The sequence below is a fragment of the Solanum pennellii genome, chromosome 1 (assembly GCF_001406875.1).
Source record: "Solanum pennellii chromosome 1, SPENNV200".
NCBI classification, from domain to species: Eukaryota; Viridiplantae; Streptophyta; class Magnoliopsida; order Solanales; family Solanaceae; genus Solanum; species Solanum pennellii.
This window is the reverse complement of record NC_028637.1, coordinates 99456357-99483034: the sequence shown is the minus strand read 5'-3', so window position 1 is coordinate 99483034 and position 26678 is coordinate 99456357. Positions and strand designations below refer to the sequence as shown.

The window sequence follows — 26678 nt, the reverse complement described above, 5'->3', positions numbered from 1 at the left end:
ATCAACACTAAACCACCTTCCGTCTTTTTTCGAAAAAAAACACATTTTATGTTTTATTTCTTCCTAGTCTCCCGTTTACGAGCTATAAACGTGTGAGAAAACTAATTTCAAGTAAACGATTACCTAAACTGCGTGTTAGTTTATTATAATAATGTGAGAAATGTAATTTACTATTGCTTAGTGATAACAATATAGATGACTGGGACTCTTGAGAGAACAGTATGTACTCACGACATGACAGCAAGATGGCCAAAATTGGCAGGTAGTATGAGAAATCATTAGATATGCTGGTTCAACTTAATCTGTTGACAATGATGTGAATTGTGATTACACAACTTGGAAAAATGTCAATTAAATTATTAACTGAAATCAACACAGTCTGAAGTATAAGTAATGAAAACCAAGACAGACCAAAAGGAAAACCATATTCACAAAATGGGTGTACAAGGAAAGAGGCTTATAAGTGCGTATCTATTCTAATTCTAACAGAGACCAAAATGGTTAATTTTCCTGGAATAAAGTCTTCACTAGTCCTTCCAGCCAAACTCAATGGCTCGAGTCTCCCACAGTGCAGAGAGCTTGCGCTCTTCTATCAATGCAGCTTCAGCCTTTTCCCTCCCTACCTCACATGTATCTATCCCTATGTTGCACTTCTCTGATTCTTTTTGGTAGTGTGAAGATGCTCTTTTCGCACTCATAATTAGAGCTTTGGTACGATTCAAGACGTCATCAGTAACATTTTTCTGCAAGCTAATCTCCTCTGCTAGTAAAGTAGCAATGTCCTTTTTCATCTCTTCATTCAACTGAGGATCATTTTTACCACAATCTGCATCACGAAAAGATCCAATGTAAACCAAATTAAACCTCTCCTCCTAAATTTTTCAACAGCGACCTACTTAACTGCATGCAGCACAATGCTGTGAAAGACTGGCAGAAAATGCTACATCAATCAGACAAATGGAGGAAGAGAGCCGAATTTTGCTTTCAGTGTTCTAGACAATTCTTCAAAACTTTTAGCGGATGTCAAACAGTCAGTTTGTCCAGAACATCTCAGCTCTCTTTTTTTTCTTTTAGCAAGTATAGTGATCTGTTTGTGAGTTGTTACTAGTGCAATCAGGATTTAGACACAAGAAAATTAAAAGGATGGATTAGGTTTCAGTCAATTGCTGGATTAGTGTCGCTTCAAATAATATCCCTATCGGCTATCGCCAAAAGATTTTAGTTGTTTCTCCAACATTACGCCTTCATAGAGTTAACTTTTAAACAGGAAACAGTTTAACAGTTCACTCAATTTCGTAGAGGATTACTTGTATAACTTTACACCTTACAGTTTTTCAGGCACTTAAGGAAGCAGGGAACTAACCTGCCAATGAGCTGTTTAAGATGTCTGCAAAACAACACATAAATAGGAGATAAGAATCAGCAGGACAGAGGAAGACATCATAAACGATGTCAGTTCTGCATTGAAACAATACTATTATTTCCAAAAGCTATGCTGATTTTCAAACATCAACACCAAGAGAAAAGAGAGAGTACTGAATAAATAGCTTAAAATTTTGTTATACCAGACAAAAGAAGACAATATGGTTAAAAAACTCTCTTGAATGTTGATTTATAAACTTTAAAGGTATTGCGGCATAGCAGTATATATTTGAATAGTATGCTATACTGATGGAAGTATTATCCTTTATATGTAAACAATCCTCATCCTCTTCAAAATAGAGAACCTCAAGTCTTAATGATGTAGAAGGCATTCAGTCTACTCCAATCAGGATAAACAAATAAATTATTTCAGCAAACTCTTGGAAAAACTATTTCCTGGACCCTATTATGCCACTTGTTGCAGATGCAAATTTATCAAAAAGTTCTCATTCTTAAAGGAGCTTGTCTGGCATTAAGAATTTCTCCCTGTGCCAGAAACATATAGTTCAAGATCTAAATACAAAATCAGTAAGAGTCGGTACTCTGAATAAGTTCTCAATAAAATGCTCTGTTACCACCAATGCCTACAATGAGAAGCGTCTATAGCTTAGATAAGTCATATCAACCTATTATTCAGGATGAGAGATTGGGAGTTTGGAACTGTGGCTACTGAATCACTCCAAGGTTTACAAAGTTTCTTCCAGGCCCACCAGTTGTATTGTGATGCCAATTTATGCCCTCAGAGAATTATGGGCTCCTTATGGAAATTAATAAATCAAAACAAACTATTCTGAACAAGGCAACACTTCATTGACTACTAGGTGACACCCAATTCATTGACCACAAGGCCACACCTTTGAACATGATGCCTCATGGTTCTAACCCACTTTTGTATCTTCAATGAAATATGTAATAGTTCCTTTCCCAGTACAATTCTCAAATTAACAATTAATTAGAAATTTCAGTTAAAGTGTCATTCTCTTACATTTCGTTTTAATCGTAACCTGCACCAATTCTCAGCAAATTCACTTAGTTCTTGTGGATTCTTGAAAGACCTAACTTAAGACTAACTGTATGAAATCCTCGCTATGTATATGGAAGTATAATAATATGAAACATTTGATTTTAGTACCACGACAATATAGTCTTCAAATATACAAGACAGTTTATTCATTCCTGTTACTTCTGTCATGAATATTCTCTAGCCATACTCAATAGGAACATATAGACTTAGAAATGACCTTTTGGTTGATGCATGGAATAGGCTAAGCATTTCATTTGAACAAAATTGGTTCAAAAATAGAGCTAGGATGAATGGTTTTTTGTCTATTTCCAGTTCTTCCTCCTGAGGAACCTCCAAAAGTTTTCAAGTCACAGAAACTCCTTCCAGTATCTAGTTATAGTTCATTCTCCACCTTCTATAAGAGGTATAAACAAGGCACTATTAATTGAGGATCTCGCCAGTTATCGCAATTGGTTAACACTTTATACAAAAATGGATCATAGTTCACTGATTGGGATGACAATTGACAAGCAGCCCCATAAAGGGTATACAAGTTTTCTGAATCAAATTGTTCATACATAGATTATAAACTTAGCAGGTACAAACAAGACCTTAAAAGATATCACTTCTTCCTAAAAGTAGAAACTCAACTTCAAATGAACTACTAAACACTAGGTGTCCCAATATGTAAAAGGCATTACCTTTAGTCATTAGGAACAAATTAGCCAACATAAGTACACAACCTACACAATTTTAAAGTAGATAAGCAAGATTTAGCATCCAAAGAGAGATAAACTGACCGATAGCCGAGAACATGGGATCCTCCTCACAGTCACAGAAACATGGAGGACATGAAGACAAAGCCTTAGAGTGCCGCAATGTTGGTGGTCTCACCATGTAAATAACCAAAAACAAACCCACCAGAACCAAAACTAATCTCACAGTCCCACGACTAGAGGACCTATGGTCTGATGGATAAGCCATAAAAAAGTGCCCCTAAAACACACAACAAAAGTTCCAAAACCCAACTGTCAGTACACAAAACAAACAAACCAGATTTCAATTTTCAAAACAAAATCAAGAAAAAGACAACAAAACTACAAATCTGAAAATCCCATTTTTTCAGATTTTACCACATTTTCCATTACCTGCGTCAAAAAGATCAAAACTTTCCAATAATCTGAAACTCAAACTCAATCATTTGAGCAAGTTTGAACAAAAACCCACTTCACAAAATGGGTCTATATCCTAATGCCTTGCAACCCACCAAATGAAAATAATGTATAAGCAAGCACACCAAATGATTGTAGTGAGTAGTATTCAAACTCTTGTTGAAATCCAAAATACAGAGAGAAAAAAAAAACACAGAATAGTGATTAGCTTTAGTGGATTAGGAAAAGTAAAAGTAACTCAGATCCCAAAAAAGAGAGACGAAAAATATGGAGTTGGTTAAACATAATACAACATTTGTAGAAGAGAGAAAATAGGAGGAATTAGGTAGTGAAGAACAAGTCTCTGATTTTTAAAATAGCAAAGGTAGTGTTTGATCATCATTCAAACACTAACAATCGATGGGTTTTAGTGCTAAATTAACAATCCAAATTAAAATTTAATTAAAACCGGGAAAACAAATGGACCAATCAATACGGTCCACGTATGTCTTTTTTGTTTTTTTTGGGTTCTAAGTGGTCCCAAAATTTTGTAAATTATTCATTCATCGGAAAAAATATTAATACGTCTTATCAATTTGTTTGTCCCCAAAATGAAATTTTAAAATATATATATCAATTTTTAAAAAATGTACAATATTTACTATTACTTAACACTTAAACAGTTTTTCCTAAAAGCTTGATTAAATGCCTACATTAATAAAATTCATAGAAGAAAAGAAAAAGAAATTGAGTATAACCGTAGTATCACTACCTAAAGTTTTTTTTTTTCATTCCGACTCTCGATTTAGATCACGCACTACAGAGCTCATTTTGGAATGACGTTTCCAAAAAAATTTTCTTTTTTACCTAAGATTTGAACCTGATACTTCTAAATTTTGATTAAGATTGAAGCAGTTTCGATTAATAGCTAGTCTTTTAGGGAGAAAAAACTAGCTGAAGTTGGTAAACTTGTAAAATTGGACATAGACGGGTCGAGTTAGCTGCTTAATTTAGGTAGTTGCCTAATGGACAACTATAAAAACAATACTACAGGACTTGATTTTATTGGGTAAAAGGTTTTTATGTTTCTTGAACCATCGAATTTTCCAAGCCTAGATGCCTACTGGACAGACAAACAGATNAAAATTGGACATAGACGGGTCGAGTTAGCTGCTTAATTTAGGTAGTTGCCTAATGGACAACTACAAAAACAATACTACAGGACTTGATTTTATTGGGTAAAAGGTTTTTATGTTTCTTGAACCATCGAATTTTCCAAGCCTAGATGCCTACTGGACAGACAAACAGATTTTTCTAAAATGCACTGTTTAATTCATATCTCAGGGCAAAATTATTTTTTTTCGCATAATTCAAGAGCATATTCGGCCCTCTTATTCCCGTGTTAAAAGTGTTGTTCCTAGGGGGACTTGTCGAATTTTATGTTGAAGGAATCCTTGTCCCATGGGAATATATTGAGAGCCAGTGTAACTAGTCCTAACAAATATGTGATTTGTGGAATGAGAATTCAGACGGATAAAATGAAATAATAATGACATAAAAGAAAGGGAAAAGGAATTGAAATAATATGTATCTTTCAAAACTAAAGTATAAAAAAGTATAGAAAGCAAAAAATAAAATAAAATAGAGTAACAATCATGGCTAACTCTTTCAAATTCAAATCCACGCAAACAAATTTAATATTTTAAAAAGAAAAAAGAGGACAACAGAATTTGTTGACCTCATAATAATCCTAATTAGTAAAGCAAATGTGAAAAGTTGAAACCTATCCATTTTCAAAATAAATATTGCTTAAGTTTATTTCACGTTCATTTTTACTTATTCATCAATATTTATTTATTCAATATTAACTTAGCACGGTCTTAAAGAGTAATAAATAGAAGTAAGACAAGAGAGAGACGTAATAATAATAAACGAAGGCTAAAACAGAGAGGGAGTTTTTAAGTTAATAACAATCCAATTACATCAATTTTATTCATACACCTTAATAACTAACTAGTGCTAATTTACATAACAGTATTCTCATCCTCTGAATCTTCTGCAAAACAATCCATGAAAGGATACGAATGACAAGTTCCCTGCCATTTAACTCCAGTAGGACCATAAGCTTTACATTTTTGATCCTCTATCATATCAGGAGATAGTCCCCATTCGCCAAGTTTCTTGTCATCGTGATGAAATGCTAGGCTGTATTCCCCACCATGACCTAATTGCAACACTTGAAATTCACTCGTCTTCATCCTGTTGAGATCCTCAAATTGCTCGATTGTCCAGTCGAACCATTTCATGAGGAAGATCCGACTGGACAGTCCATGGGTAACGATGATGATGTTGGTTTCTTCGTGACAAAACTTTTTCATTTCTATGTCCCTCCTCAAGCATTCAAGATAACCTACATATTGTTATTATATAGGTTACTATACTAAGGTAATTATAATCATATCTCTACATAACATAACATATATTGATTGTTCTGTTTTCCAATTTGAAGTATGAGTTGGTTATCATTTAAGTAGAAAAAGGAAACAAATTAGGGCATAAAATTCGAGAAAGAAAACGTGTTTTTGATCATTAATTCAAACTTACTTGATATACGATCATAAACTTCAGCCCCAGTTTCACCACCAGGTACTCTATAATAAAACCTCCCATACGTTACTCGTTCCTTCTTAATCTTTCCTATACTTGCAGGGTCATGATAGTTTCCAAAATTCAATTCTCTCAGCCTATACTCTTCCTTCACACCCATCACTCTCCTCTTTGGGAACGATCCACCCATCTCTCTCAGCGTCCGTCTCGTTCGCTCTGCAGGTGAAACATAGAAGAAAACCTTCCAATTGGTATCATTTTCAGAAATCAGTTTCTTAATTCGGATTCCAGTTTGCTTGGCCTGCTCAATCCCTTTCTCCGTCAGTTCAATTTTGTGATTTGGAGTTGTTCCGTACACATTGATATCCGCGTTTGCTGAACACTCGCCGTGACGGACCAGGATTATGCGTTTGGGAAAACGAGTGTCATTGTCATTGCCATTGCTTTGAATTTTGACGAGAGACATTATTTAGGCACAAACAACTCTATTTATGTCTTGTGTTATATGGGTGATATATCATGAAGCAAGTTCAGCTTGTTTATATAGATGACAAAAATTCAAAATAGTCCCTGAAGTATGATTTCAACTGTTTTGCTCCCTTAAGTTTGCAAAGAGTTACTACTTTATTTGTCTCAATTTTTGTGACACTTTTCATTTTCTGACAGTCAAACAATTTAAGTTTGACAGGAAATTTGTGCATCGAATTTTTAATTTTTTTTAAATGAAATTTATATATTTATAAATTACGTAAAAAAGTATTATAAGTTACAATAATAAATAATTCAAAATGTTTAAAATGAAAATTTGACGGGAATTGTGAAAAAGATACTTTTCAAAGCGGAAATCGCGCTCAGAGGTATAATTTTTGTAAGTTCTGGTTTCTTTCTAGAACTTGGTGGGTTCTTTCGTACAATTTTTAACTAGTTTAGTTTTTTATATTGCAGTTTTTAGGATTGGATGAGATTTTTTTAATTTTATGACTAAAACATACTTCGTATATCTCATCAAATCGAACTACTAAAGTTACTTAAATATTTGAGGAAATCAAAAGTAAACTTAAAGAACCAAAACTATTCTAAATAAACTTTAGGGACTATTTTTCATTTTCTCATATATATATATATTTGTTATTTTGTTTTGGTATAGTGTAATAATAAAGTGATGCAACTTTGACTGAGCATCCGAGTCTTCGTAGACCTATAATATCCGTAGAGATTATATTCAATGCACAGTATAAAAGAGATGTATACAATTAAATAAATGACTTATAATATTATATATAATAAGTTTTAATTCGGATAATTAATAACTAACATATTATAAAATGTTGAGATCGTAAAATGAACAGTACGTAGTATAAGTTCTCCTTGCAAACAAGGTTTAAAAAATAGTCATCCATCTTATTTAATTTATCGTGAAATGTTAAAGAAGTTCTTAAACTTGAATGTAAAGTAAGTAGGGGTGTGCAAAAATCGAACCGACCAATAAATCAAACCGATAAAATATTATTGGGTTATTGTTATTGGGTTATNTCTATTTATGTCTTGTGTTATATGGGTGATATATCATGAAGCAAGTTCAGCTTGTTTATATAGGTGAAAAAAATTCAAAATAGTCCCTGAAGTATGATTTCAACTGTTTTGCTTCCTTAAGTTTGCAAAGAGTTACTACTTTATTTGTCCCAATTTTTGTGACACTTTTCATTTTCTGACAGTTTGACAGGAAATTTGTGTATCAAATTTTTAATTTTTTTGAAATGAAATTTATATATTTATAAATTACGTAAAAAAGTGTTAGAAGTTACAATAATAAATAATTCAAAATGTTTAAAATGAAAATTTGACGGAAATTGTGAAAAAGATGTTTTTCAAAGCGGAAATCGCGCTCAGAGGTATAATTTTTGTAAGTTCTGGTTTCTTTCTAGAATTTGGTGGGTTCTTTCGTACAATTTTTAACTAGTTTAGTTTTTTATATTGCAGTTTTTAGGATTGGATGAGATTTTTTTAATTTTATGACTAAAACATTCTTCGTATATCTCATCAAATCAAACTACTAAAGTTAGTTAAATATTTGAGGAAATCAAAAGTAAACTTAAAGAACCAAAACTATTCTAAATAAACTTTAGGGACTATTTTTCATTTTCTCATATATATATATTTGTTCTTTTGTTTTGGTATAGTGTAAATGTGATGCAACTTTGACTGAGCATCCGAGTCTTCGTAGACCTATAATATCCGTAGAGATTATATTCAATGCACAGTATAAAAGAGATGTATACAATTAAATAAATGACTAATAATATTATATATAATAAGTGTTAATTCGGATAATTAATAACTAACATATTATAAAATGTTGAGATCGTAAAATGAACAGTGCGTAGTATAAGTTCTCCTTGCAAACAAGGCTTAAAAAATAGTTATCCATCTTGTTTAATTTGTCGTAAAATATTAAACAAGTTCTTAAACTTGAATGATAAAATAAAACATACTTTAAATATAAAAAGGTGCCATTTTATTTGAAATAAATAAATCATAAAAAATATCATATAAATTGAAGAGAAAAAAAATACTACTACATATAATTTATATATGTCCAACAAAACAAAGTTTATATGGAACAATATACCTTACAAATATCCTTAAAAGACCTAGTAAAACTTAACATGCTCTCCTAGCGAATACAAATATACAATAATGCTTAAATATTCTGATGAGAACAAAGATTTAACGTTCCAAGAACTTCCCCACATGTTCCTCACTTTTTTGAACTGGGTGTTCGATAATTATTTTGGAGTCCGACTAATTTATATTTATAAATTTTATTTTTTTTAAAAAGCATTTTTTGTAAAAGATAATTTTATATGAGAAAAGGGTCTGATATACCCCTATATTGTGTCATTTGGAGCTGATATACCCCTCGTTATGAAAGTGAGTCATATATACCCTTGCCGTTATACAAACGGCTCGCATATATTCCTGCCGTTACAAAATAAGCACATATACCCTTCATTTTAAGGAAGTTAAAAAATTAGTTTTAAATTTATATTTTTTACTTTTAATTTTTTTTAAAAATTATTTAAGGATATATATGATTTTTCTATCAAAGTTCAAGGTATATTTTAATTTTTTTCGTACATAAATTATTTTTTGACTTCTTTTATTATAATTATTTGATTTTTTTATTTTTATTTTATTTTTATTCTTTCATTCTTAGTGTAAAGAAAAAAATTAAACTATTTTTTTGTCTATATTGTAATTTAATTTTTGTATTCGAAGAAAATAATTTGGTCATCTACAATAAATTTTACAAGAATATTAGTGAAACATAAATAAGTTTGATTATCAAAATAATAATTCTAAATTATTCATTGAAATAAAAAAAAGTTCAAAAAAATATGTTTGGCGGGGACTNTTCTTATTGGGTTAACCGAAACCGAACCGATAACATCAAAAACCGATAAACCGATAAAAAATTTCTTATTGGTTTGTTATTGGGTTAGCATATTTTAAAACCAAAAACCGATAAACCGAACCGATTATATGTAAAACCGAATCGAATCGATCGATGCACACCCCTAAAAGTAAGTCATAATAATTTCTAATATCTATAATTCATTTAATTAGTGATAAAATAAAACACACTTTTAAATATAAAAAGACGCTATTTTATTAGAAATAAATATATCAGAAAAAATATCATATAAATTAAATGAGAAAAAAAATATTACTGAATATAATTTATATATATCCAACAAAACAAAATTTATATCGAACAATATACCTTACAAATATCCTTTAAAGACCTAGTAAAACTTAACATGCTCTCCTAGCGAATACAAATATACAATAATGCTTAAATATTCTGAAGAGAACAAAGATTTAACGTTCCAAGAACTTCCCCACATGTTCCTCTCTTTTTTCAATTGAGTCTTGATAATTATTTCGGAGTCCGACTAATTTATATTTATATTAAAAAAATTTATTTTAAGAAATAAATATCTTTTATAAAAGACAATTTTATATGGGAAAAAGGTCTGATATATCCATCAATTTTGTCATTTGGAGCTGATATATCATTCGTTATGAAAGTAGCTCATATACACCCTTTATCGTTATACAAACGGCTTACATATACCACTGTCGTTACAAAATAAGCTCACATATATCCTTTATTTAACGGAAGTTAAAAAAGTAGTTTTAAATTTATATTTTTTTACTTTTAATTTGTTTAAAAAATTATTTAAGGATATATATGATTTTTCTATCAAAGTTCAAGGTATATTTTAATTTTTTTCGTACATAAATTATTTTTTGACTTCTTTTATTATAATTATTTGATTTTTTTATTTTTATTTTATTTTTATTCTTTCATTCTTAGTGTAAAGAAAAAAATTAAACTATTTTTTTTGTCTATATTGTAATTTAATTTTTGTATTCGAAGAAAATAATTTGGTCATCTACAATAAATTTTACAAGAATATTAGTGAAACATAAATAAGTTTGATTATCAAAATAATAATTCTAAATTATTCATTGAAATAAAAAAAAGTTCAAAAAAATATGTTTGGCGGGGACTGGGATTAGATTTTTTAGAAAAAATAATAAAAAATTAGATTAAAATTATTATTTTTTTCATTTCCATTAGAGGAAAAAGGTATATGTAAGTTATTTGTATATAAATATGAGTATACATGAGTCACTTTCATAACAAGAAATATATATGATAAAATTAAAGAATATATCAGACCCTTTTCTTATTTTATATTAAACATTCAAATTCAAAACCTATAATTCAGGATATATCCTTAGATTAGTTGTAACTTCCCCCACATGTTCATGTTGGCGTCTTCTGTCTCTTTATTTTATTTATTTATTTGTGGTAGACAAGTATGAGAGCTGTCGCAATATTGATTAATTTTACGTATCATGCATGGAGAATTATATTGTGCCCCTAAACATACGGCAAAGCTTCTTAATTGAACTAATTATATATTCAAGTTAGTTACATCTTTTAATTAATTTTTTCCGAAAAATTAATTACGATTCTGTTAATTTACCATAAATAATAAAGACCATTTCCCTTATTAATTAACAAACTACACTGCATGAGTGAAACGTTTTCATTTATATTTGCATTAGGTAAGAAAATGTGCATTTTAATTAATTATACAATATGTTTACAGTTATTTTACATAAGCTTTTAGAAAATAAATGCAATGCATTATTCAAAGACTTGCTTAATTAATGAAGTCAATTTACATTTTTTGTCCTCTTTTTTAATTCGTATATGTTTTTTTTTTTTTGGCATATTGAATGACTAGACTTGACTAAAGAGTAATTAAAAGTCGATTCAAGGTGAGTGATGTCCCACACGGCGTTCTTTTAGCGTATGAGTAGAGTCAAAGTTCTTCTAATTGAAAAGAACCTTTTATTCAAATTCAACTAACCTACAACCAGGGAAGTATATATGAAAATTATTAAACATTATACATGTTGATAAGGAGCTTTTCTTTTTTTACTAACTAAATATATATATAAAAAGAAATTATCGTTAGGAAAAGGATAAATGGTGTATATGTGATGGAATGAATTTAGAAGTTTTGTTTTTGAAAATTTATTTATAAAATGAGTACTGGTCGAATCGTTTGAGTTTGGAATTTTCATGTTGGATAAGAGTAGGAATTTTACCCTAAATCTCAATAAATTAAAAGTATTTATAATCTGAAAAGATAATAAGTTGAGGTTTATTACTAATGACTTTTTGTTGATTTTTGGCTCATAAGTATTTTGAATGTTTGCAAGTCAGTTTAACCGACTCATAAGCTTTGAAGCAATTCAATATATTAAAATTAAAATTTAAATATTTAAAAATTATAAATCGACAGTTTTTCATTCCGTGTCAAAATAATGGTCATTGGTCAAAGTTTTCAGCATTAGACTTCTCGAGAACTCGATAAGGTGAATTTCAATGCAAAAGTCCTTTCAACTCTGCAATTACCTTCCATTATTCGTCAGACCTCAAACAGTGAAAACTGGTCTAAAACTTGTAACTTGACCTTCTCAAAACTAAAACCAATCTTCATCCTGTTTAAAAATCATAACTTTTCCAGTCAAAAACAAAACTCATACTTCATCCTTGATGTCAAACTATTGTTATACGATTGGAAGTTTCAAATTTACAAGAAATTGATACTGATAATGCCTCCGGGCCTAAAATTGTAACAACAACTTGAAAAGAGCTTACAAACATTTCTATCAGTTAGCCAAATGAACAGTACAGCAGAATTGGAACGAATGCAATGTTAACGGTGTCATGCTAAGGGGAGATACGAGTTGTTTGACTTCACATCTTCATCATTTTTGTCATTTGAATCCACTAAATGGTCAAAGAAAGCATCAAGGTACCAAGGGCAATGATCATTCAAAGTACCCCTGTTAGCATTAGCTCGCCATTTTTGGTCAGCGATCATCTCAGGCGACATACCCCATTCTAGCATCTCTTCATCAGTATGATGGACTGCTAGGCTATATTCACCACCCGCCCCTAATTCCATAACTCGAAACTCACAATTCCCTAGATTGTTTAGGTACTCGAATTGTTCCACTGTCCACTTGAACCACTTCATTAGAAAAACTCGACTAGCTAGACCATGAGATACAATTACAAGATTCAACTCCTCATTAGGATTGTGATGGTGCCTGTTCATATCAACATCCCTCCATAGAGTTTCAAGGAAATCTGCATTGCAAAATTTTTCAAATGAAAGTTAAGTATCAAACTTCACTCTTCTGAATTGCAGCTTAATTCAAATGTATCCTCATTTATTCAATTCACTGAACAAACCAGTTGCATTTTGCTCAAATAACAAATTAAAGAAACCAACTACTACCATAACAGAAGGATTTTTGGTGGACACATGTAAAAGAAATCAGTCTTTATTACATCACTAATGTGTATAAAATAATTATTTGAATCATATCACTATCATCCATTCAAGTCAGCAAATTCATTCTGGTCTCAAAATTTTTGAATTAGTTTTAACCGACAAGATCTTATAATTTAGATTAAGGCTATAAACAAACCAAACTTTAATTTTAAACTAGACTTGGATCCTTTGATAAGCAGAACAAGGATCAGAAAACAGAATTCAAATCCATTCCAGCATTAAGTAATGAAGAAAAAACACTCCTATCCTTTAAGAGGTGGTATTATAAGTTCAAGTCACCCTTCAGAATTTCTCTCTCGTAAAAAATATTACTGATTTGTTGCCATGAAGATATGAATTTCTTCGGCGGTATCAAGCATAAGATTGAGTTTACTACTGCCTTGGAAAAGATACTTACTACCCTAGTAGATATAAAGCAGAAACAGGTTTTGGTTCTTTCTGTATATTGGCTGGGATTCAATATAAATCCTGTTCCAAGGATTTATTGTAATTCAAAAATTAAGATTTGTAGAGCAAACTGCTATGTGAGTTTCTAATCCCTTTCAAAAGAAGAAAAAATCAGACGAGCACGTTTAATTCGGTCCTGATGTAAAATAGTACTAAAACTTCCATTATGTCATCATGTTTTACCAACTTGCTTATGCTGAAAGCAGACTACTTGATCTTATTCTTATCCTAACTTGAAGTTTCAGACTGTTAGTTCTATCCATTTAATTAACGATTACTGAAAGATTGCATCTTACTTTCAATTGGAATAACAGTTGATGTCAATCAATAGAAAAAACTGAAAAATTGAACGACACGAGCAAAGTTGTGGCAAGACCCAAAGCTTCAATCATATCGAAAGGTGTGTGAGAACTGAGAATGCAGACCAGTGCACCAAAGGAAGAATCCAACTGTAGCAAATTAAGTCTTGGCCTTCTTTCAGCAATATGAACAACATATTGGGCACTGGCTGCAGTTAAATGCACCTTCTTTAACTTTTAGTATGATTTATTGTTCTAATGCTAGCTAAAAACTCCAATGTTGTTAAACTACTTCTATGTGGACATCAAGAAGGCAAATTACTACCACCAACAGAGTGTAACACACAAATCTCAAGATCCAGGACACACTGAAAGACAATCTTGCCTTTGAGTGGCGACAAAAGATAATGGATCTCATAACAACCTAAACATTATAACTAATTATAAAACCTATATCATGACTTAATCTTGGTCTAAGCCAAACCATAGACATCTTCGTTAGAACAAAATGCACACAACTAAAAGAGGTTTTCCCCCAACAAATTGGTAATTTCTAGGAGAATGTCTCACACCAGTATCCACCCATATCCCCCGACACAGTAACAAAGTCGCGGCAAAATAAAATGTCAGAAAGATCTCTGAAACCCCTCTCAAATATTCTTAAAGGATCCATTATAACTTCTTTGTTTTTTCATCATCCATTGTTACTCACCCCTAAAGTTCCACAATATATCCTATTCTTATACAATCTTCTTGTTTCCAAACTATCCTAAAATTAGACCCCTCTTATTGCATTTCATATGACAGACTTTGACTAAACACAGAACAAAAGACACCAGGCATGAACTAGATATATGTGATTTATAAGAAACACCTTCAGAAGTTTGTAGCATTGCCACAAAATCATGTCTAAAGAGAATAGCAAAATTATAGGGTTTCAAAGTATAAAAATTCCATCTATTGCAAAATCAAAGAGAGAGTATTTGGCTAATTAAAATTCTTACGGGAAACTCGATCATAAACATCAGCAGCCGATTCGCCTTCCGGAAACCGATAGAAGAATCTCCCAAATTTCTCCCGAGTTTCCTTAATCACTTTCATACGCTCAGCGACTTGAAAATTCCCAAAATCTTGTTCTCTAACTCTGCACTCTTCTCTAACCCCAAGCATCCTATTCTTCGGGAATGCCCGGCCAATCTCCCGGAGCGTGGAGCGCGTGCGCACGTAAGGAGAGACATAGAAGTAAACCTTCCAGTTGTCCGACGACCCATGGCCGGAAACAACATCAAGAATCCGGGAGCCAGCTTGTTTTGCTTGTTCAATCCCTTGAGCCGTCAAAGGGATTTTGTAATCTGGGGTTACGCTGTATGCTGCATCGTCTTTGTTCCCTTGGCTCTCGCCGTGACGGACCAAGATTATACGCTTTGGTAGGTGGTACTTTTGTGTTGGAACGTCTGTGCTTTCAGTTGTGCTGTTTATCATGGTTCGTATTGTTTTGTAAAAAAAATTGTGGGTACTGAATTTGAAGGTTTTTTGGAAATGGATCCCCATTAATGGTGATTGGTTAAGAATTTATAGAGTTGTCAGGAGCCGCTTTTGTTTATTGCTGGAAATGGGAACGTGCTTCATTAACATTTGAATTTGAATTTCTGAACGTGGGATTTTCAACTTCGCGTTCTATTTGCCATTTCTAGATAATAATTATGCGATTTTTAAAAATAATTAAAAAGGAAAGCGAATCATATAAATTAAATAGAGAGAGTATTCAAAACTCGCACAAAAACTTATTCAAAAGTATATGATCAAATGTTTATAAATAAAATAGATTGTCGTTTGGGTGACTTTCCTTCATTTAGTTGGATTTATGTAATGTTTAAGAAAATAAGTAAGATTTTTAAATTTAAATGTTACTAAAATATTTTAAAATAATATACTTAGGAGTGTTAAATGGGTGGGTTGGATTGAAATTGAAAATATTAAAATGGATTGAAATAGAAGTCGAGTTGGATCATTTACTTTGGCTCAAATGGGCTAAATAACGAGTTGGGTCTTGATCCCCCCTCCAATTTTTGACCCGACCAATATCAATAATTTAAAATATTGATATTTAACTTTTATAATCATAATTTGAATTTTAGCTCAAGATTTTTTTAAAATAAAAGTAACAAATGGATAGATAAACCCTAAAAGATGTTTATTTGCAACAAATTTTAAACATATGAAAAATAAATAAACCACACAAATAAAATCTGAATAAAGATCAAGATAGATTGCGGGTATAATTTCCTTGATTCTACTCTCTTAAGATTTATCTATGATTCAAGGACCGTTAGAGGCGTATTTCTCGAACTAGGATGAACTCGAGTTCAGGGTTGAGTAGCCTTTAAGATCCTAATCTGAGTCGGACACAATTTGTAGAGTCCCAACTCGAATTGAACGCATGTTGTAGAGTCCCACAAAATTTCAACGTTTACAAATGTCCCCGCTTCAAGGCTTGACGGAGTGTAGACTTGATGAAACTTAAAGACGAGGCTTGAAGTACTTATTCTTCGACCTTTGCAGCTTCAGATTTTCATATTTGATTTAAGAGAGAAGAGATGAAGCGCAGATTTAGTCCCACTAGGCGTGTCAATTTATTTGCAACAAATTTTAAACATATAGAAAATAAATAAACCACACAAATAAAATTTGAAGAAACATGATTTTATTGATCAAGATCAATTGCGGGTACAATTTCCTTGATTCTACTCTCTTAAGATTTATCCATGATTCGGAACTAGGATGATTTAGATTTGATCTCTATATGAATATTCCATGACTTTTGTGGAATATTCGAGATCTTAATCTCTTTATGAAATTTTAGAGATGTCTTTTAAGAGAACTTAGTATCTTTTATATATGCGTGAACTAGGATTTAGAGTTGAGTAGCCTCCAAGAATCTTAGAGTTGAGTAACTTCAAGTGGATTATGCTAGAGGATTGAGATTGAATCCAATTCAAATAATCTTGAGTCCGATCCTTAAAATTTTAGACAGATCAAGCAAATCACCTATATTTAAATTTATTTTCGACAAACCCTATATATATATACCTTTAAATATGTCGAAAACTAAAACTAAATTGTTGTTAAAAAAAATCATATTTTAAAAAACACATCAAGAAAAAAAAATCATTTTTTTAAAAGTAGTCTAAGTCGGCAGGAGTCCTTTTAGTTTTTATCCGATAAATATAGCCTCTTTGGCAGCTGTTGTGCTCCTTTTTTGTGCAAGTAATGTAATGCTATTAAATTAAGCAAAAATGTGAAACCGTACCAAAAAGTTGATTATTTAGGAGCTTCTCATTAGATGAAGAAAAATAATAAAAAGTCAAAACTCTACATATTTTGACCAAATGAATATGTGCAAAAATAATGGATAATTTGCAACCTTAGGGGGCATAAAAAAACAGAATGAGAATAGTGACTAGTTAGAAGATTGCGTCTGTCCATAATTATTTATTAATTTTTACATTGACATATTAATTAAAAAATAAGTTATTTTACTTCTATTAATTATGAAGTGAATAAATTAAAATTTTACCTTTTAAATTAATTAATTAATTAAGAATATAATAAATTAAGAAATATGTCATTTTTAATTTGTTAAAAATAAATAAGGAAAAGGACAAATAATTAAAGACCGAAGAAATTAAAAGAGGATAAGATTTGCTCAATTGGAACATTTCCTAAAAACAAATTAAAAGTAAAAGTATATATAGTTTATGAAACGCGATTTATGTCAAAGTCAAAACAAAATATAAAATGTGAAGTTATTATAATGTTAATCATATTTCAAGTTGAATCTTCAATTTTTAATTTGTCAACAATGGANCTTTCACTTATTATGCCTGCACTAATACAGCAAGTAAGTGACATTATGGTCAATTTGTTTTTTCATAATATAGAAACTTTCTTTTTTTAAAATGACATGCATATCAACAGGGCAGAGCTATAGCCACCCTCGGTGTTGAATTGGACACTTTTTATTAAAAAATTATAATGTATATATATATTAAATTATATATTTAAATGATATGTATTTAAAAGTGTCCTTAATAAAAATTATGTCTTTAACGCAATAGTAATGAGTGTCTATCTGAATGAAAAAATTTTAGATTTGAATCTCAAATTACACTATATTTTTTTGTTTTCTTTTAATATTCACATACTATTATTTTTAGACACTCTAAATAAAACTATGAACTCCGCCACTGCATATCAAGTCTTACTTTTATATCCATCTCATATATATTACGTCATTAAACTTTTATTATAAATATTCTGAAAAAAAATAAATGTATAACATATAGTGGGAGGATAAAATGAGAAAATAAAAAGAAGATAGAGGTATTATGGACGTCCGCACAGTACAGATATGGCTAAAGAGAAGGATGTCTATAATTTTGTGGCAGGGTAACGGCATCGAGACTTGGAACTTGTTTAATAATTTATTAGCCCAATATTTTCATTTTATTTGTCTGCACCAATTCCTGCCATACAAATTTCTATAAAATATTATCTAAAAAAAGGATGACCTCTCCTCACAACAATTTTTATCATAACGTTTTATGTTATAATTATCTCTTTATTAACAATAAATTTTTTCCTAAAATTATTTTTCTATATTATTCTATATTAGCATTTTATAAAACTTTACATTTTTACATGAAGAGTACATACTAATAAAGTTTTAGGTTTTCCATGGATAATATTTTTGTTAACATTATGAAATAAGAAAAAAATAAATTTGAATAGTCTCTTTCCATATTATTATTTAGGTGTATGAGAAATTATAAAAAAAAAAGGGAAAAGGGCCTGATATACCCCTCAACTTTGTCATTTGGAGCTGATATACCCCTCGTTATAAAAGTGGCTCATATATGCCCTTACCGTTATACAAACGGCTCACATATACCCCTGCCGTTACAAAATGGCTCACATATACCCTTCATTTAACGGAAGTTAAAAACTTAGTTTTAAATTTATATTTATTACTTCTAATCTTTATTAAAAAATTATTTAGGGGTATATATGATTCTTCTATCAAAGTTCAAGGTATATTTAAATTTTTTTCATACATAAATTATTTTTTGACTTCTTTTATAATAATTATTTGAGTTTCTTATTCTTATTTTATTTTTTTCTTTCATTCCTTAGTTCAAAGAAAAAAAATAAATTATTTTTTTGTGTATATTGTAATTTAATTTCGTATTCGAAGAAAAAATTTGGTCATCTACAATAAGTTTTACAAGAATATTAGTGAAACATAAATAAATTTGATTATCAAAATAATAATTATAAATTAGTCATTGAAGCAAAAAAAAGTCAAAAAAATATGTTTGACGAAGATTAAATTTACTTATATGGGATTATATTTTTTCTAAAAAAATAATAAAAATTTAGATTAAAATTATTATTTTTTCATTTCCGTTAGAGGAAAAGGGTATATGTGAGCCATTTGTTTACAAGTAGGGTATATATGAGCCACTTTCATAACAAGGGGTATATCAGCTCTAAACGACAAAGTTGAGGGGTATATTAGACCCTTAAAATGAAACATCGATTACAGCTGGGAGTGACGATTGCAAATAATGTCCGTCCTTTTGAGAGACTCTAAATAAATAATTTTGTAAAAAATCTCACCTAATAAATTATTGATGTTTGGGAATCCACATAGCCACAGACTCTGAACCAATTAGAAAATATGTATATTATGTACCCAGTCGGTCGTTCAGTTTTAATTATCATATTTTATTTTATAAAAAATAATTTTTATTAGCTTTTAAAATTATATTAATTTATCTTTTTAAAAAAATAATAATAAATATTTAAGTATTATATGAAAAGCATTATAATTTATAATTTTTTTTAATATCAACATGACAAAAAAATATATTATAAAATATTACTCAGTTTTTATAATTTAACTCTAAAAAAAATTATGATAATTAAAATTGAGCGGAAAAAATAGTTCCCGTGGGCTCTGACCTTGTTTTAGGACATACAAATTAGGAAACTTATTTAAAGGTAGTTTCGGAAATAATTGTAAATTTAGGTGAAGACTACAATTCGCAGGAATTATTATCCACAATGAATATATTATTATTAGTATTATTATATGAATAATTTTGACTGTTGTACTACCAGTTGCATTTACACATTCCCCATTTTTTGAAAACAAATCCTCCTAGATTCGAATAATCTATCAACTATTTGGAAGATTCCCCTTAAAAAGGAAAAATTAGTTTTATTTCTTTTGTTAATAAATAATAATAATAACTCCAGAGATATGATTCAGAATTGGTTGATACATACATCTTTTGAAAATAGATAAACTATTTTTGGGAAAAACTCAACTTCGATAATCATATAAAATAAACATAACAAATGGTAGGAGAAAGCGTTACATAACATTCTTGAAAAAGAAAGAACAAAAATTGTGATAAAACATTTATATATAAATAAATAAATAATGTATGATATTATTGAGGATAAATTGGTGAGAAGCTGAAAATGTGGCGGGAAGAGGGCCAGCAAGACGAAGAAATGAGCTGGAATCAGGATGCTGAGGTTACCATTCGGTTCTCTTTTAATTTGGGTCCCATTTTTCATCCTCTTTTTTTTTTTTTCATCCTTGATCGAATAATAATACTGACAGAGGCAGATTCATGTGATTTGATCGTTAAGTTTGAAAAATATTATGTGTAATATATTGTATATAATTAATTATTTTGAACAATATTTTTAAAAATATTTTTATAGTGAGTCTTGAGGTGGAGTGTATTAAAAACGTTTTAGAGTGTAAATTAAAAACGTAGATCATAAGACGTAAGTTCTGAACATAAAAATATAAGTTCTGGGTGTAAAAACGTACGCTTGAACGTTTTTTTAAATTAATCTTTTTAGTATGTAATGATATTTCTCAAATAATAATATTTACTTTTTTCTTCATTATCGATTATTAATACTTATCTCAAATAAAAATCATGAATCATTGAAAAGTTTATTTTTGCTTATTTTATTAATAACAAAAATATAAAATTGAATATACATGAGATTACGCCCGGTAGATTCATGAAACTTACGCCCCGTGCCGCGAAACTTATATCTAGCCCCGCACTATATAAAACGTCTCGCCTCACACGCCCACCTATTAAAACATTGATTTTGGAAAACAGGTAGAAAGTATTGTCGCTGGTACAAGCAAGGATATATCTGTGAATCAGGTTTGAATTCAGTTAGTGTCCTATTTCACTTTTTTCTTTTAAAAAAAATAATTATTTTAAATTTAGCTGATAGAGTCTGAGCTATTAATATCTATACCTAAATTAAGATGATATCGATATTGATACACCAAAATCTTTAGATTTTGAGTTTCCAACTAATACTAGTGTATTACGTAAAATATGATAAAAAATTATAAAATTCTGAATTTACCTCTAATATTAATACGGTGTACTATATAAATTTGATGGAAAATAATAGGGAACATAAAGCTTAGAGTATATTTGAGCCATTAATGAGCTATGTCTAAATTAAGATAATATTGATATTGATGCACTCAAAGTCTTTAATTTTAAGTTCGCTAATATAGTAATTAGTGACCATACATGCATTAATTAAGATAATATTGATTAATAATATGATTAGTATTATATAATAAGGAATAAAATAGGGAGCAAGTTGACACATTTTGTGTTCGTGTATGGTGTACCTCTATTTTAAGTTCCTCCCTATATAATATCCACTTCCCCTTTCGTCACCTCTAGCATGGCTCTTCAATCCACTATTATGTATATATTATACGCCTCACGAGTTATTTTTGTCGTAAATCATTTAAGTGGTTAAATAGATGATCATAACTCTTAGGTAAAGAATAGTAATATTGTTGATAACGTGATCAAATGGATGACCATAACTCCTAGGTTAATTTCATCCTCTATTGATAGTAATGTTATTGATAATGTGGTAAAATGGATGAGGATAACTCCTAACTTTATTCCCTCCATAATGGGTAGTAATACTCACGGTTTAATATAATGTTTATGACAACCTTTGGTATTCGTCAATGTAATTCTATAAATAGATTATGTTAATACACTTGAAAAAAAGAAAGATAGCTTATATTATTCCTTTATTGTCTTATATTCTTCTTCTCTTCTTCTCTTGTTTTACAACAATCTTCTATCTTTTTCTCTTAAAATCATGGGAAATAAGTTTTCAATGAGTTTAAATATATGAAGTTTAGATTAGAGAGATACAATTTTGAACTAATAAATGTTTATTCTCTGTTGTATATACTCTTATGTATAGTAAAGTACTGAATAAATATAAGAATCAGTATTTTCCGAAAAGTGACTTATTTTACTGATGACATTTTAGGATTTTTCTGATCATAACTCACCCCATGCTAAACACACTTCACTTTATTATGAAGCAATTTATTCTCTCCGGACGATTTTAGATTTAGTTGAGCTTTAATGTTGACCTCGGACAATTACAATCTAATAGATATACATCAAAATCTACAACCTAATTAATACTTTTTATATTTCATATTAATGAAATTTGTGAGACAATATTATCCACTTATTATATTTAAAACATCCGGGGCTTATAGTATTAGGTTTTCTGTATGAAGAGATGTTTATTATGTATGTGAATTTGATAATGATAATATAAAACTGATTTAAAAGTAGGTTTGACCATCTTTTAAGCGGATCCAAAGACCCTCAGTTTCTTACATAATAAATCACTAGAATTCATTGGTCATGTCATGGAGGATTGTATTTCTTCCAAGGTACGGCCTTTGGTCTCTGGAACCAGCTTTGCCACAAACATAACAGTTACACCACATACTGCTGAAAATATGAAGAATGTTCCTGAAACACCAATAAACATAACACTTTGAGCAATAAATTTGAATTAGCACCACTGTGACAAACATACTCAGGATTCCAGTAATGGATATTGATGGACAACACAGTACCTTCAGAGCTCCATAGCATAAGAAAGTTGAACGAATATGAGACGATCCAAGAACCGAACCAGTTGATTACTGTCACTAAGCTTCCAGCTAAACCTTTGACATTTATGGGAAATATCTGAGATATAATCAGTAAGCTTAAGTTAGTGTTGATTTTTTGTAGACATTTAGAACTAATGAGGTAAGCTTGAGAGATACAAACCTCGGACATAATTACCCACGGTATACCTCCCATGCCTAATGAGAAAGATCCAGTAAAGACCTGGCAGCAGTTACCAAACATATATATTTGATTCACAACATTAATCTAGCATGATGTAAAGCTAGACTTGATTCCCAGCAGATGTAATGATGTTACGTAAAGAAAGATCCAGCATGATCGCATAAAAGAATGAAAATTGCATACCAGTATATTTCATAGTCAACCTCAACTAATTTGCAATAGAGAGATATATAGTTGATTGAATGATTTTGAGTAATGAAGATAAATCGAAAGTAGCAGGGTAATTTTCAGGTAGATCCAAATAGTGTTACATACAGAATCATCCAGGGTAAACGCATGACAAGATGAAATTGCATTACCAGTATGCCAACAAGTGCCAAAAAGGGACTAGACTTCCAAAGTTGAAGATCCTGTGAAGAAGTACATTTTATCAGAAAATGAACCCGACGCAGAACACTTGTAAGACATGGATTTTTCAAATGTAAAACCTGTAGTAAGAATGACGATCCTACAAGGAAACAACCCAAGCATGTCCCTGCAGCAGATACCTGGAGAAAACCATAATAACAATTAATCGTTATAGGAAAAGTTTTAACATTAATAAAAAAGGATTTCAAGTAATTAATGTTTACCATAAGTAGTGGACGCCTTCCTGATTTATCCATCAACAGTACTCCTAAAACTTGCATTGGGATCTGCAGATCACAAAAAGACTCAAAATCTGATGCAGCAAACTCATAATTGATTTAGTGTGTCGAGATTATTTACCTGTACAACTACCATTGCAATTGAACCAACCCTACCAGAAAAACCTGATATATTTTGCAATTCAGATACTGAAATTTCATTTTATCTTTTATTAACAAGCAACTATTGAAACACCAACTGTATAGGAACATGACACACCAGCTGACTCAAAAATAGAACTTGCATAATATGCAATAGCATTGACCCCTCCAAATTGTTGCAATACCATTAATCCCACTCCAACCTGGATAAATTGACAGACAAGAATAACAACATTATTAATCAAATAGGTTAAAAGATTAGTTGTTTTCAGTAAGAGAAAACGCAAGGTTACGTTGTCTTACTATAAGAGAATGTGCATATTTCTTGTGGAACAAATCAACTAGCTTAGCCTCAGAAAGTTTCTGAAGTGTTTCTGTGTACTCCTGTAAGTCGTGAGATGATACAAATTAAGCATTGTTTATCTTACCAATCATACAAATATCGTAATGAAACAAAATATAAGAGATAATACAATGCTTTCACTTATGGAAATTCAGAAATTTACTTTTATTTCAGCAGCTTCTTCTGATATATTGGCGTCTTTCCCCCTAAGGCGCTGAAGAGAAGCTTCACACTCTTTCCACTGGCCAGCCTTAGCCTGTCAACAAAAACATCTCCGGCCAGCTTCAACTTCAGTTTCTTGTAAATGAAATGCAATTTTTATCATTCTGAATACATCGGAACCTGATTGTGATTTGATTAAGTTATACAATCTTACCAGCCATCTCGGAGACTCCGGTATGAAAAACAGGCCCAAAAGCTGTATTATACAGGGAATAGCTCCTGGAATTATGTTTTACTTTGGATCAATAAACATGCCCATAGCAAGAGGCTTTCACAAAGAAAAAGAAAGAAAAAATTTACCAATCACAGCCAATAGACGCCAGTTGATAATTACTCCAACTACATACATAAGTGATACTCCACAGCATATCATTAGCTGAAGCATCAAAAGCATACAAAGACGATCAGCTGTCACCATAAAACAAAGAATGAAAACCAGAACTGTTGGATTACCTGATTAACAGTTGTGAATGCGCCTCGGAGATTCTTAGGTGTTATTTCCGCTATATATACAGGTACCTATGCATGGAAAACAACAGCAGAGTCATTTATAATGTAATATATTAAACATGTTCAATAAACGCTCGGTGTAAATATTTACCACATAAGAAATAATGCCAACTCCATATCCCATTAACAACCTCCCAATGTCAAGCCACAAAGCATTCTGTTGATGATCACAAACAATATAAAAATAAAATTGATCTAGACAGAACAACTATATCATAAAAGTTGAAAGGCAGGTTAAGATGAATATACACCTTGCCAAAAATAATTGCAAGCCATCCCAAAAGACAAAACAACTCAGAGAAGCCCATTGCCTGCATGATCAGACATGAATAATTAAAATGTACTAAACTTAGTGAAGATGTTTAACCAACAAACTGAAAACTTACACCTCTACGGGCGAAAAGATCAGCTAGTTTCCCACTCATTACAGCACCTATCATCGCTCCAATTGTCCATATTGAACCAAATACAGAGTACTGAAAATTGTAAAATAGTACATACAAGACCATAAATTCATTTAAGTACTCCATTTATAAGTAAGCAAAAAATGTTGTCTCAGCGCGCGTAAACACACACATATATATATATATATAACACACACAATTTCCTCTTTGGCTAATGTTAGAACTTACCTCTGCCACAGAGAGGCCAAGATCCTTTATTATCCCATTCTGAGCGGGTGAAGAAAATCCCACCTGCATATGAATAGACAACAGACAACATATTAAAAGGACAACAGTGAAACTATAAAACCTTAATCAAGGTAACTTCTTGCATATTAAAAACTTCACAAGCATGGTGTAATACTCAGAAACTTCAGGGGTTCATAATTATACCATAAGAAAATCCAGGGGTATAAAAAACAAGAACAAAAAAGTAGAATAATTTATGAGTAGAACCAGTGAAAGAGTGGACCCTTCCATCCAAAACAGTGTTACAAATTTACATTTGATAAATTCTATTACACTTACTCAAGTGTGTTACTTTTTAATTTGTTCAAAAACATAATCTTAAGCAGGATCGATCGATAATATTCTCATTTATTCTCAAAATGAGAAATACTTAATTATTCAATTAAGTGTTTTTTCTTTAGCCAATCATGACACTTCCAATTACATATTTTCTTCCAAATTAAAGTCATAAAAGCAATAACTGAACTTACAGCAGAACCAAAAACAAAGGAGCCGGAGACGGCAACCAAGGTGCTGAATACGACGGCGAGTGTGGGCGGTGCCGGAGTATCACCACCAGTAGAAAGCAAAGGATCAGTGGTTGTAAATCCATCTTCTATTCTTTCTGGCCTCTCCATCTAATTAACCTTATACTTAACTAAACTAAGTTTAATTTCTCAAAAAATATATTATTTTGATTTTTGTTGTCAAGATGAATCATCCTATATAAAAGTACAGCTGCTCTCTCTGGTTGTGTTCATCTTCACGGATACAATGAATTTTTTAAAAATAAATATCAAACGTCAGTTATTGTCCAAGATTTGCTTAGTCAGATATAGGCTGCGGCTCTACTCTTTCCATATGTTATTTGGCTTGATTCCGAATGAGAATTTATTACTTTGAAATTTTTAAATTTTTTTTTAAAAAAGAATTTATATATTTGTAAATGATGTATAATTTAAAATATTTAATAGATATATATATAAAAATTTATGATAAAAAATAAATTTATTTGAATCT

General features: G+C 30.6%; 4 protein-coding genes across 5 annotated transcripts; all 4 read right to left on the bottom strand.

Annotated features, from left to right (window-relative positions):
* Positions 1-285: 285 nt before the first annotated feature.
* LOC107010678 lies at positions 286-4024 on the bottom strand. Of its 2 annotated transcripts, XM_015209973.1 has the most exons (4): positions 3574-4024; positions 3226-3421; positions 1364-1387; positions 286-826 (listed from the first exon to the last, which is right to left on the bottom strand). In XM_015209973.1, exons 2-4 carry the CDS (start codon positions 3407-3409, stop codon positions 528-530), a joined length of 507 nt encoding a protein of 168 aa, XP_015065459.1. In that variant the 5' UTR covers positions 3410-3421; positions 3574-4024; the 3' UTR covers positions 286-527. The 2 variants fall into 2 exon arrangements, with proteins under 2 accessions (XP_015065459.1, XP_027772893.1); XM_027917092.1 differs by lacking the exon at positions 1364-1387 and having other exon boundaries at positions 3574-4005.
* A 1474-nt stretch (positions 4025-5498) lies between these two features.
* Positions 5499-6709, bottom strand: LOC107014403 (phosphoglycerate mutase-like protein AT74). The gene is made up of 2 exons (XM_015214299.2): positions 6181-6709; positions 5499-5986 (listed from the first exon to the last, which is right to left on the bottom strand). The coding sequence occupies exons 1-2, from the start codon at positions 6647-6649 to the stop codon at positions 5601-5603; spliced, it is 855 nt and encodes a 284-aa protein (XP_015069785.1). The 5' UTR covers positions 6650-6709; the 3' UTR covers positions 5499-5600.
* A 5564-nt stretch (positions 6710-12273) lies between these two features.
* On the bottom strand, positions 12274-15510 carry LOC107013289 (phosphoglycerate mutase-like protein AT74H). The gene is made up of 2 exons (XM_015213238.2): positions 14884-15510; positions 12274-12925 (listed from the first exon to the last, which is right to left on the bottom strand). Exons 1-2 carry the CDS (start codon positions 15428-15430, stop codon positions 12498-12500), a joined length of 975 nt encoding a protein of 324 aa, XP_015068724.1. The 5' UTR covers positions 15431-15510; the 3' UTR covers positions 12274-12497.
* A 7022-nt stretch (positions 15511-22532) lies between these two features.
* On the bottom strand, positions 22533-26296 carry LOC107001719 (sugar transporter ERD6-like 5). Its single transcript, XM_015199694.2, has 18 exons — positions 26150-26296; positions 25620-25682; positions 25374-25463; positions 25239-25298; positions 25079-25144; positions 24931-24996; positions 24778-24853; positions 24632-24696; positions 24419-24511; positions 24216-24296; positions 24031-24115; positions 23893-23936; positions 23757-23819; positions 23613-23672; positions 23484-23534; positions 23104-23163; positions 22905-23019; positions 22533-22797 (listed from the first exon to the last, which is right to left on the bottom strand). The coding sequence occupies exons 1-18, from the start codon at positions 26294-26296 to the stop codon at positions 22685-22687; spliced, it is 1398 nt and encodes a 465-aa protein (XP_015055180.1). The 3' UTR covers positions 22533-22684.
* Positions 26297-26678: the final 382 nt, after the last annotated feature.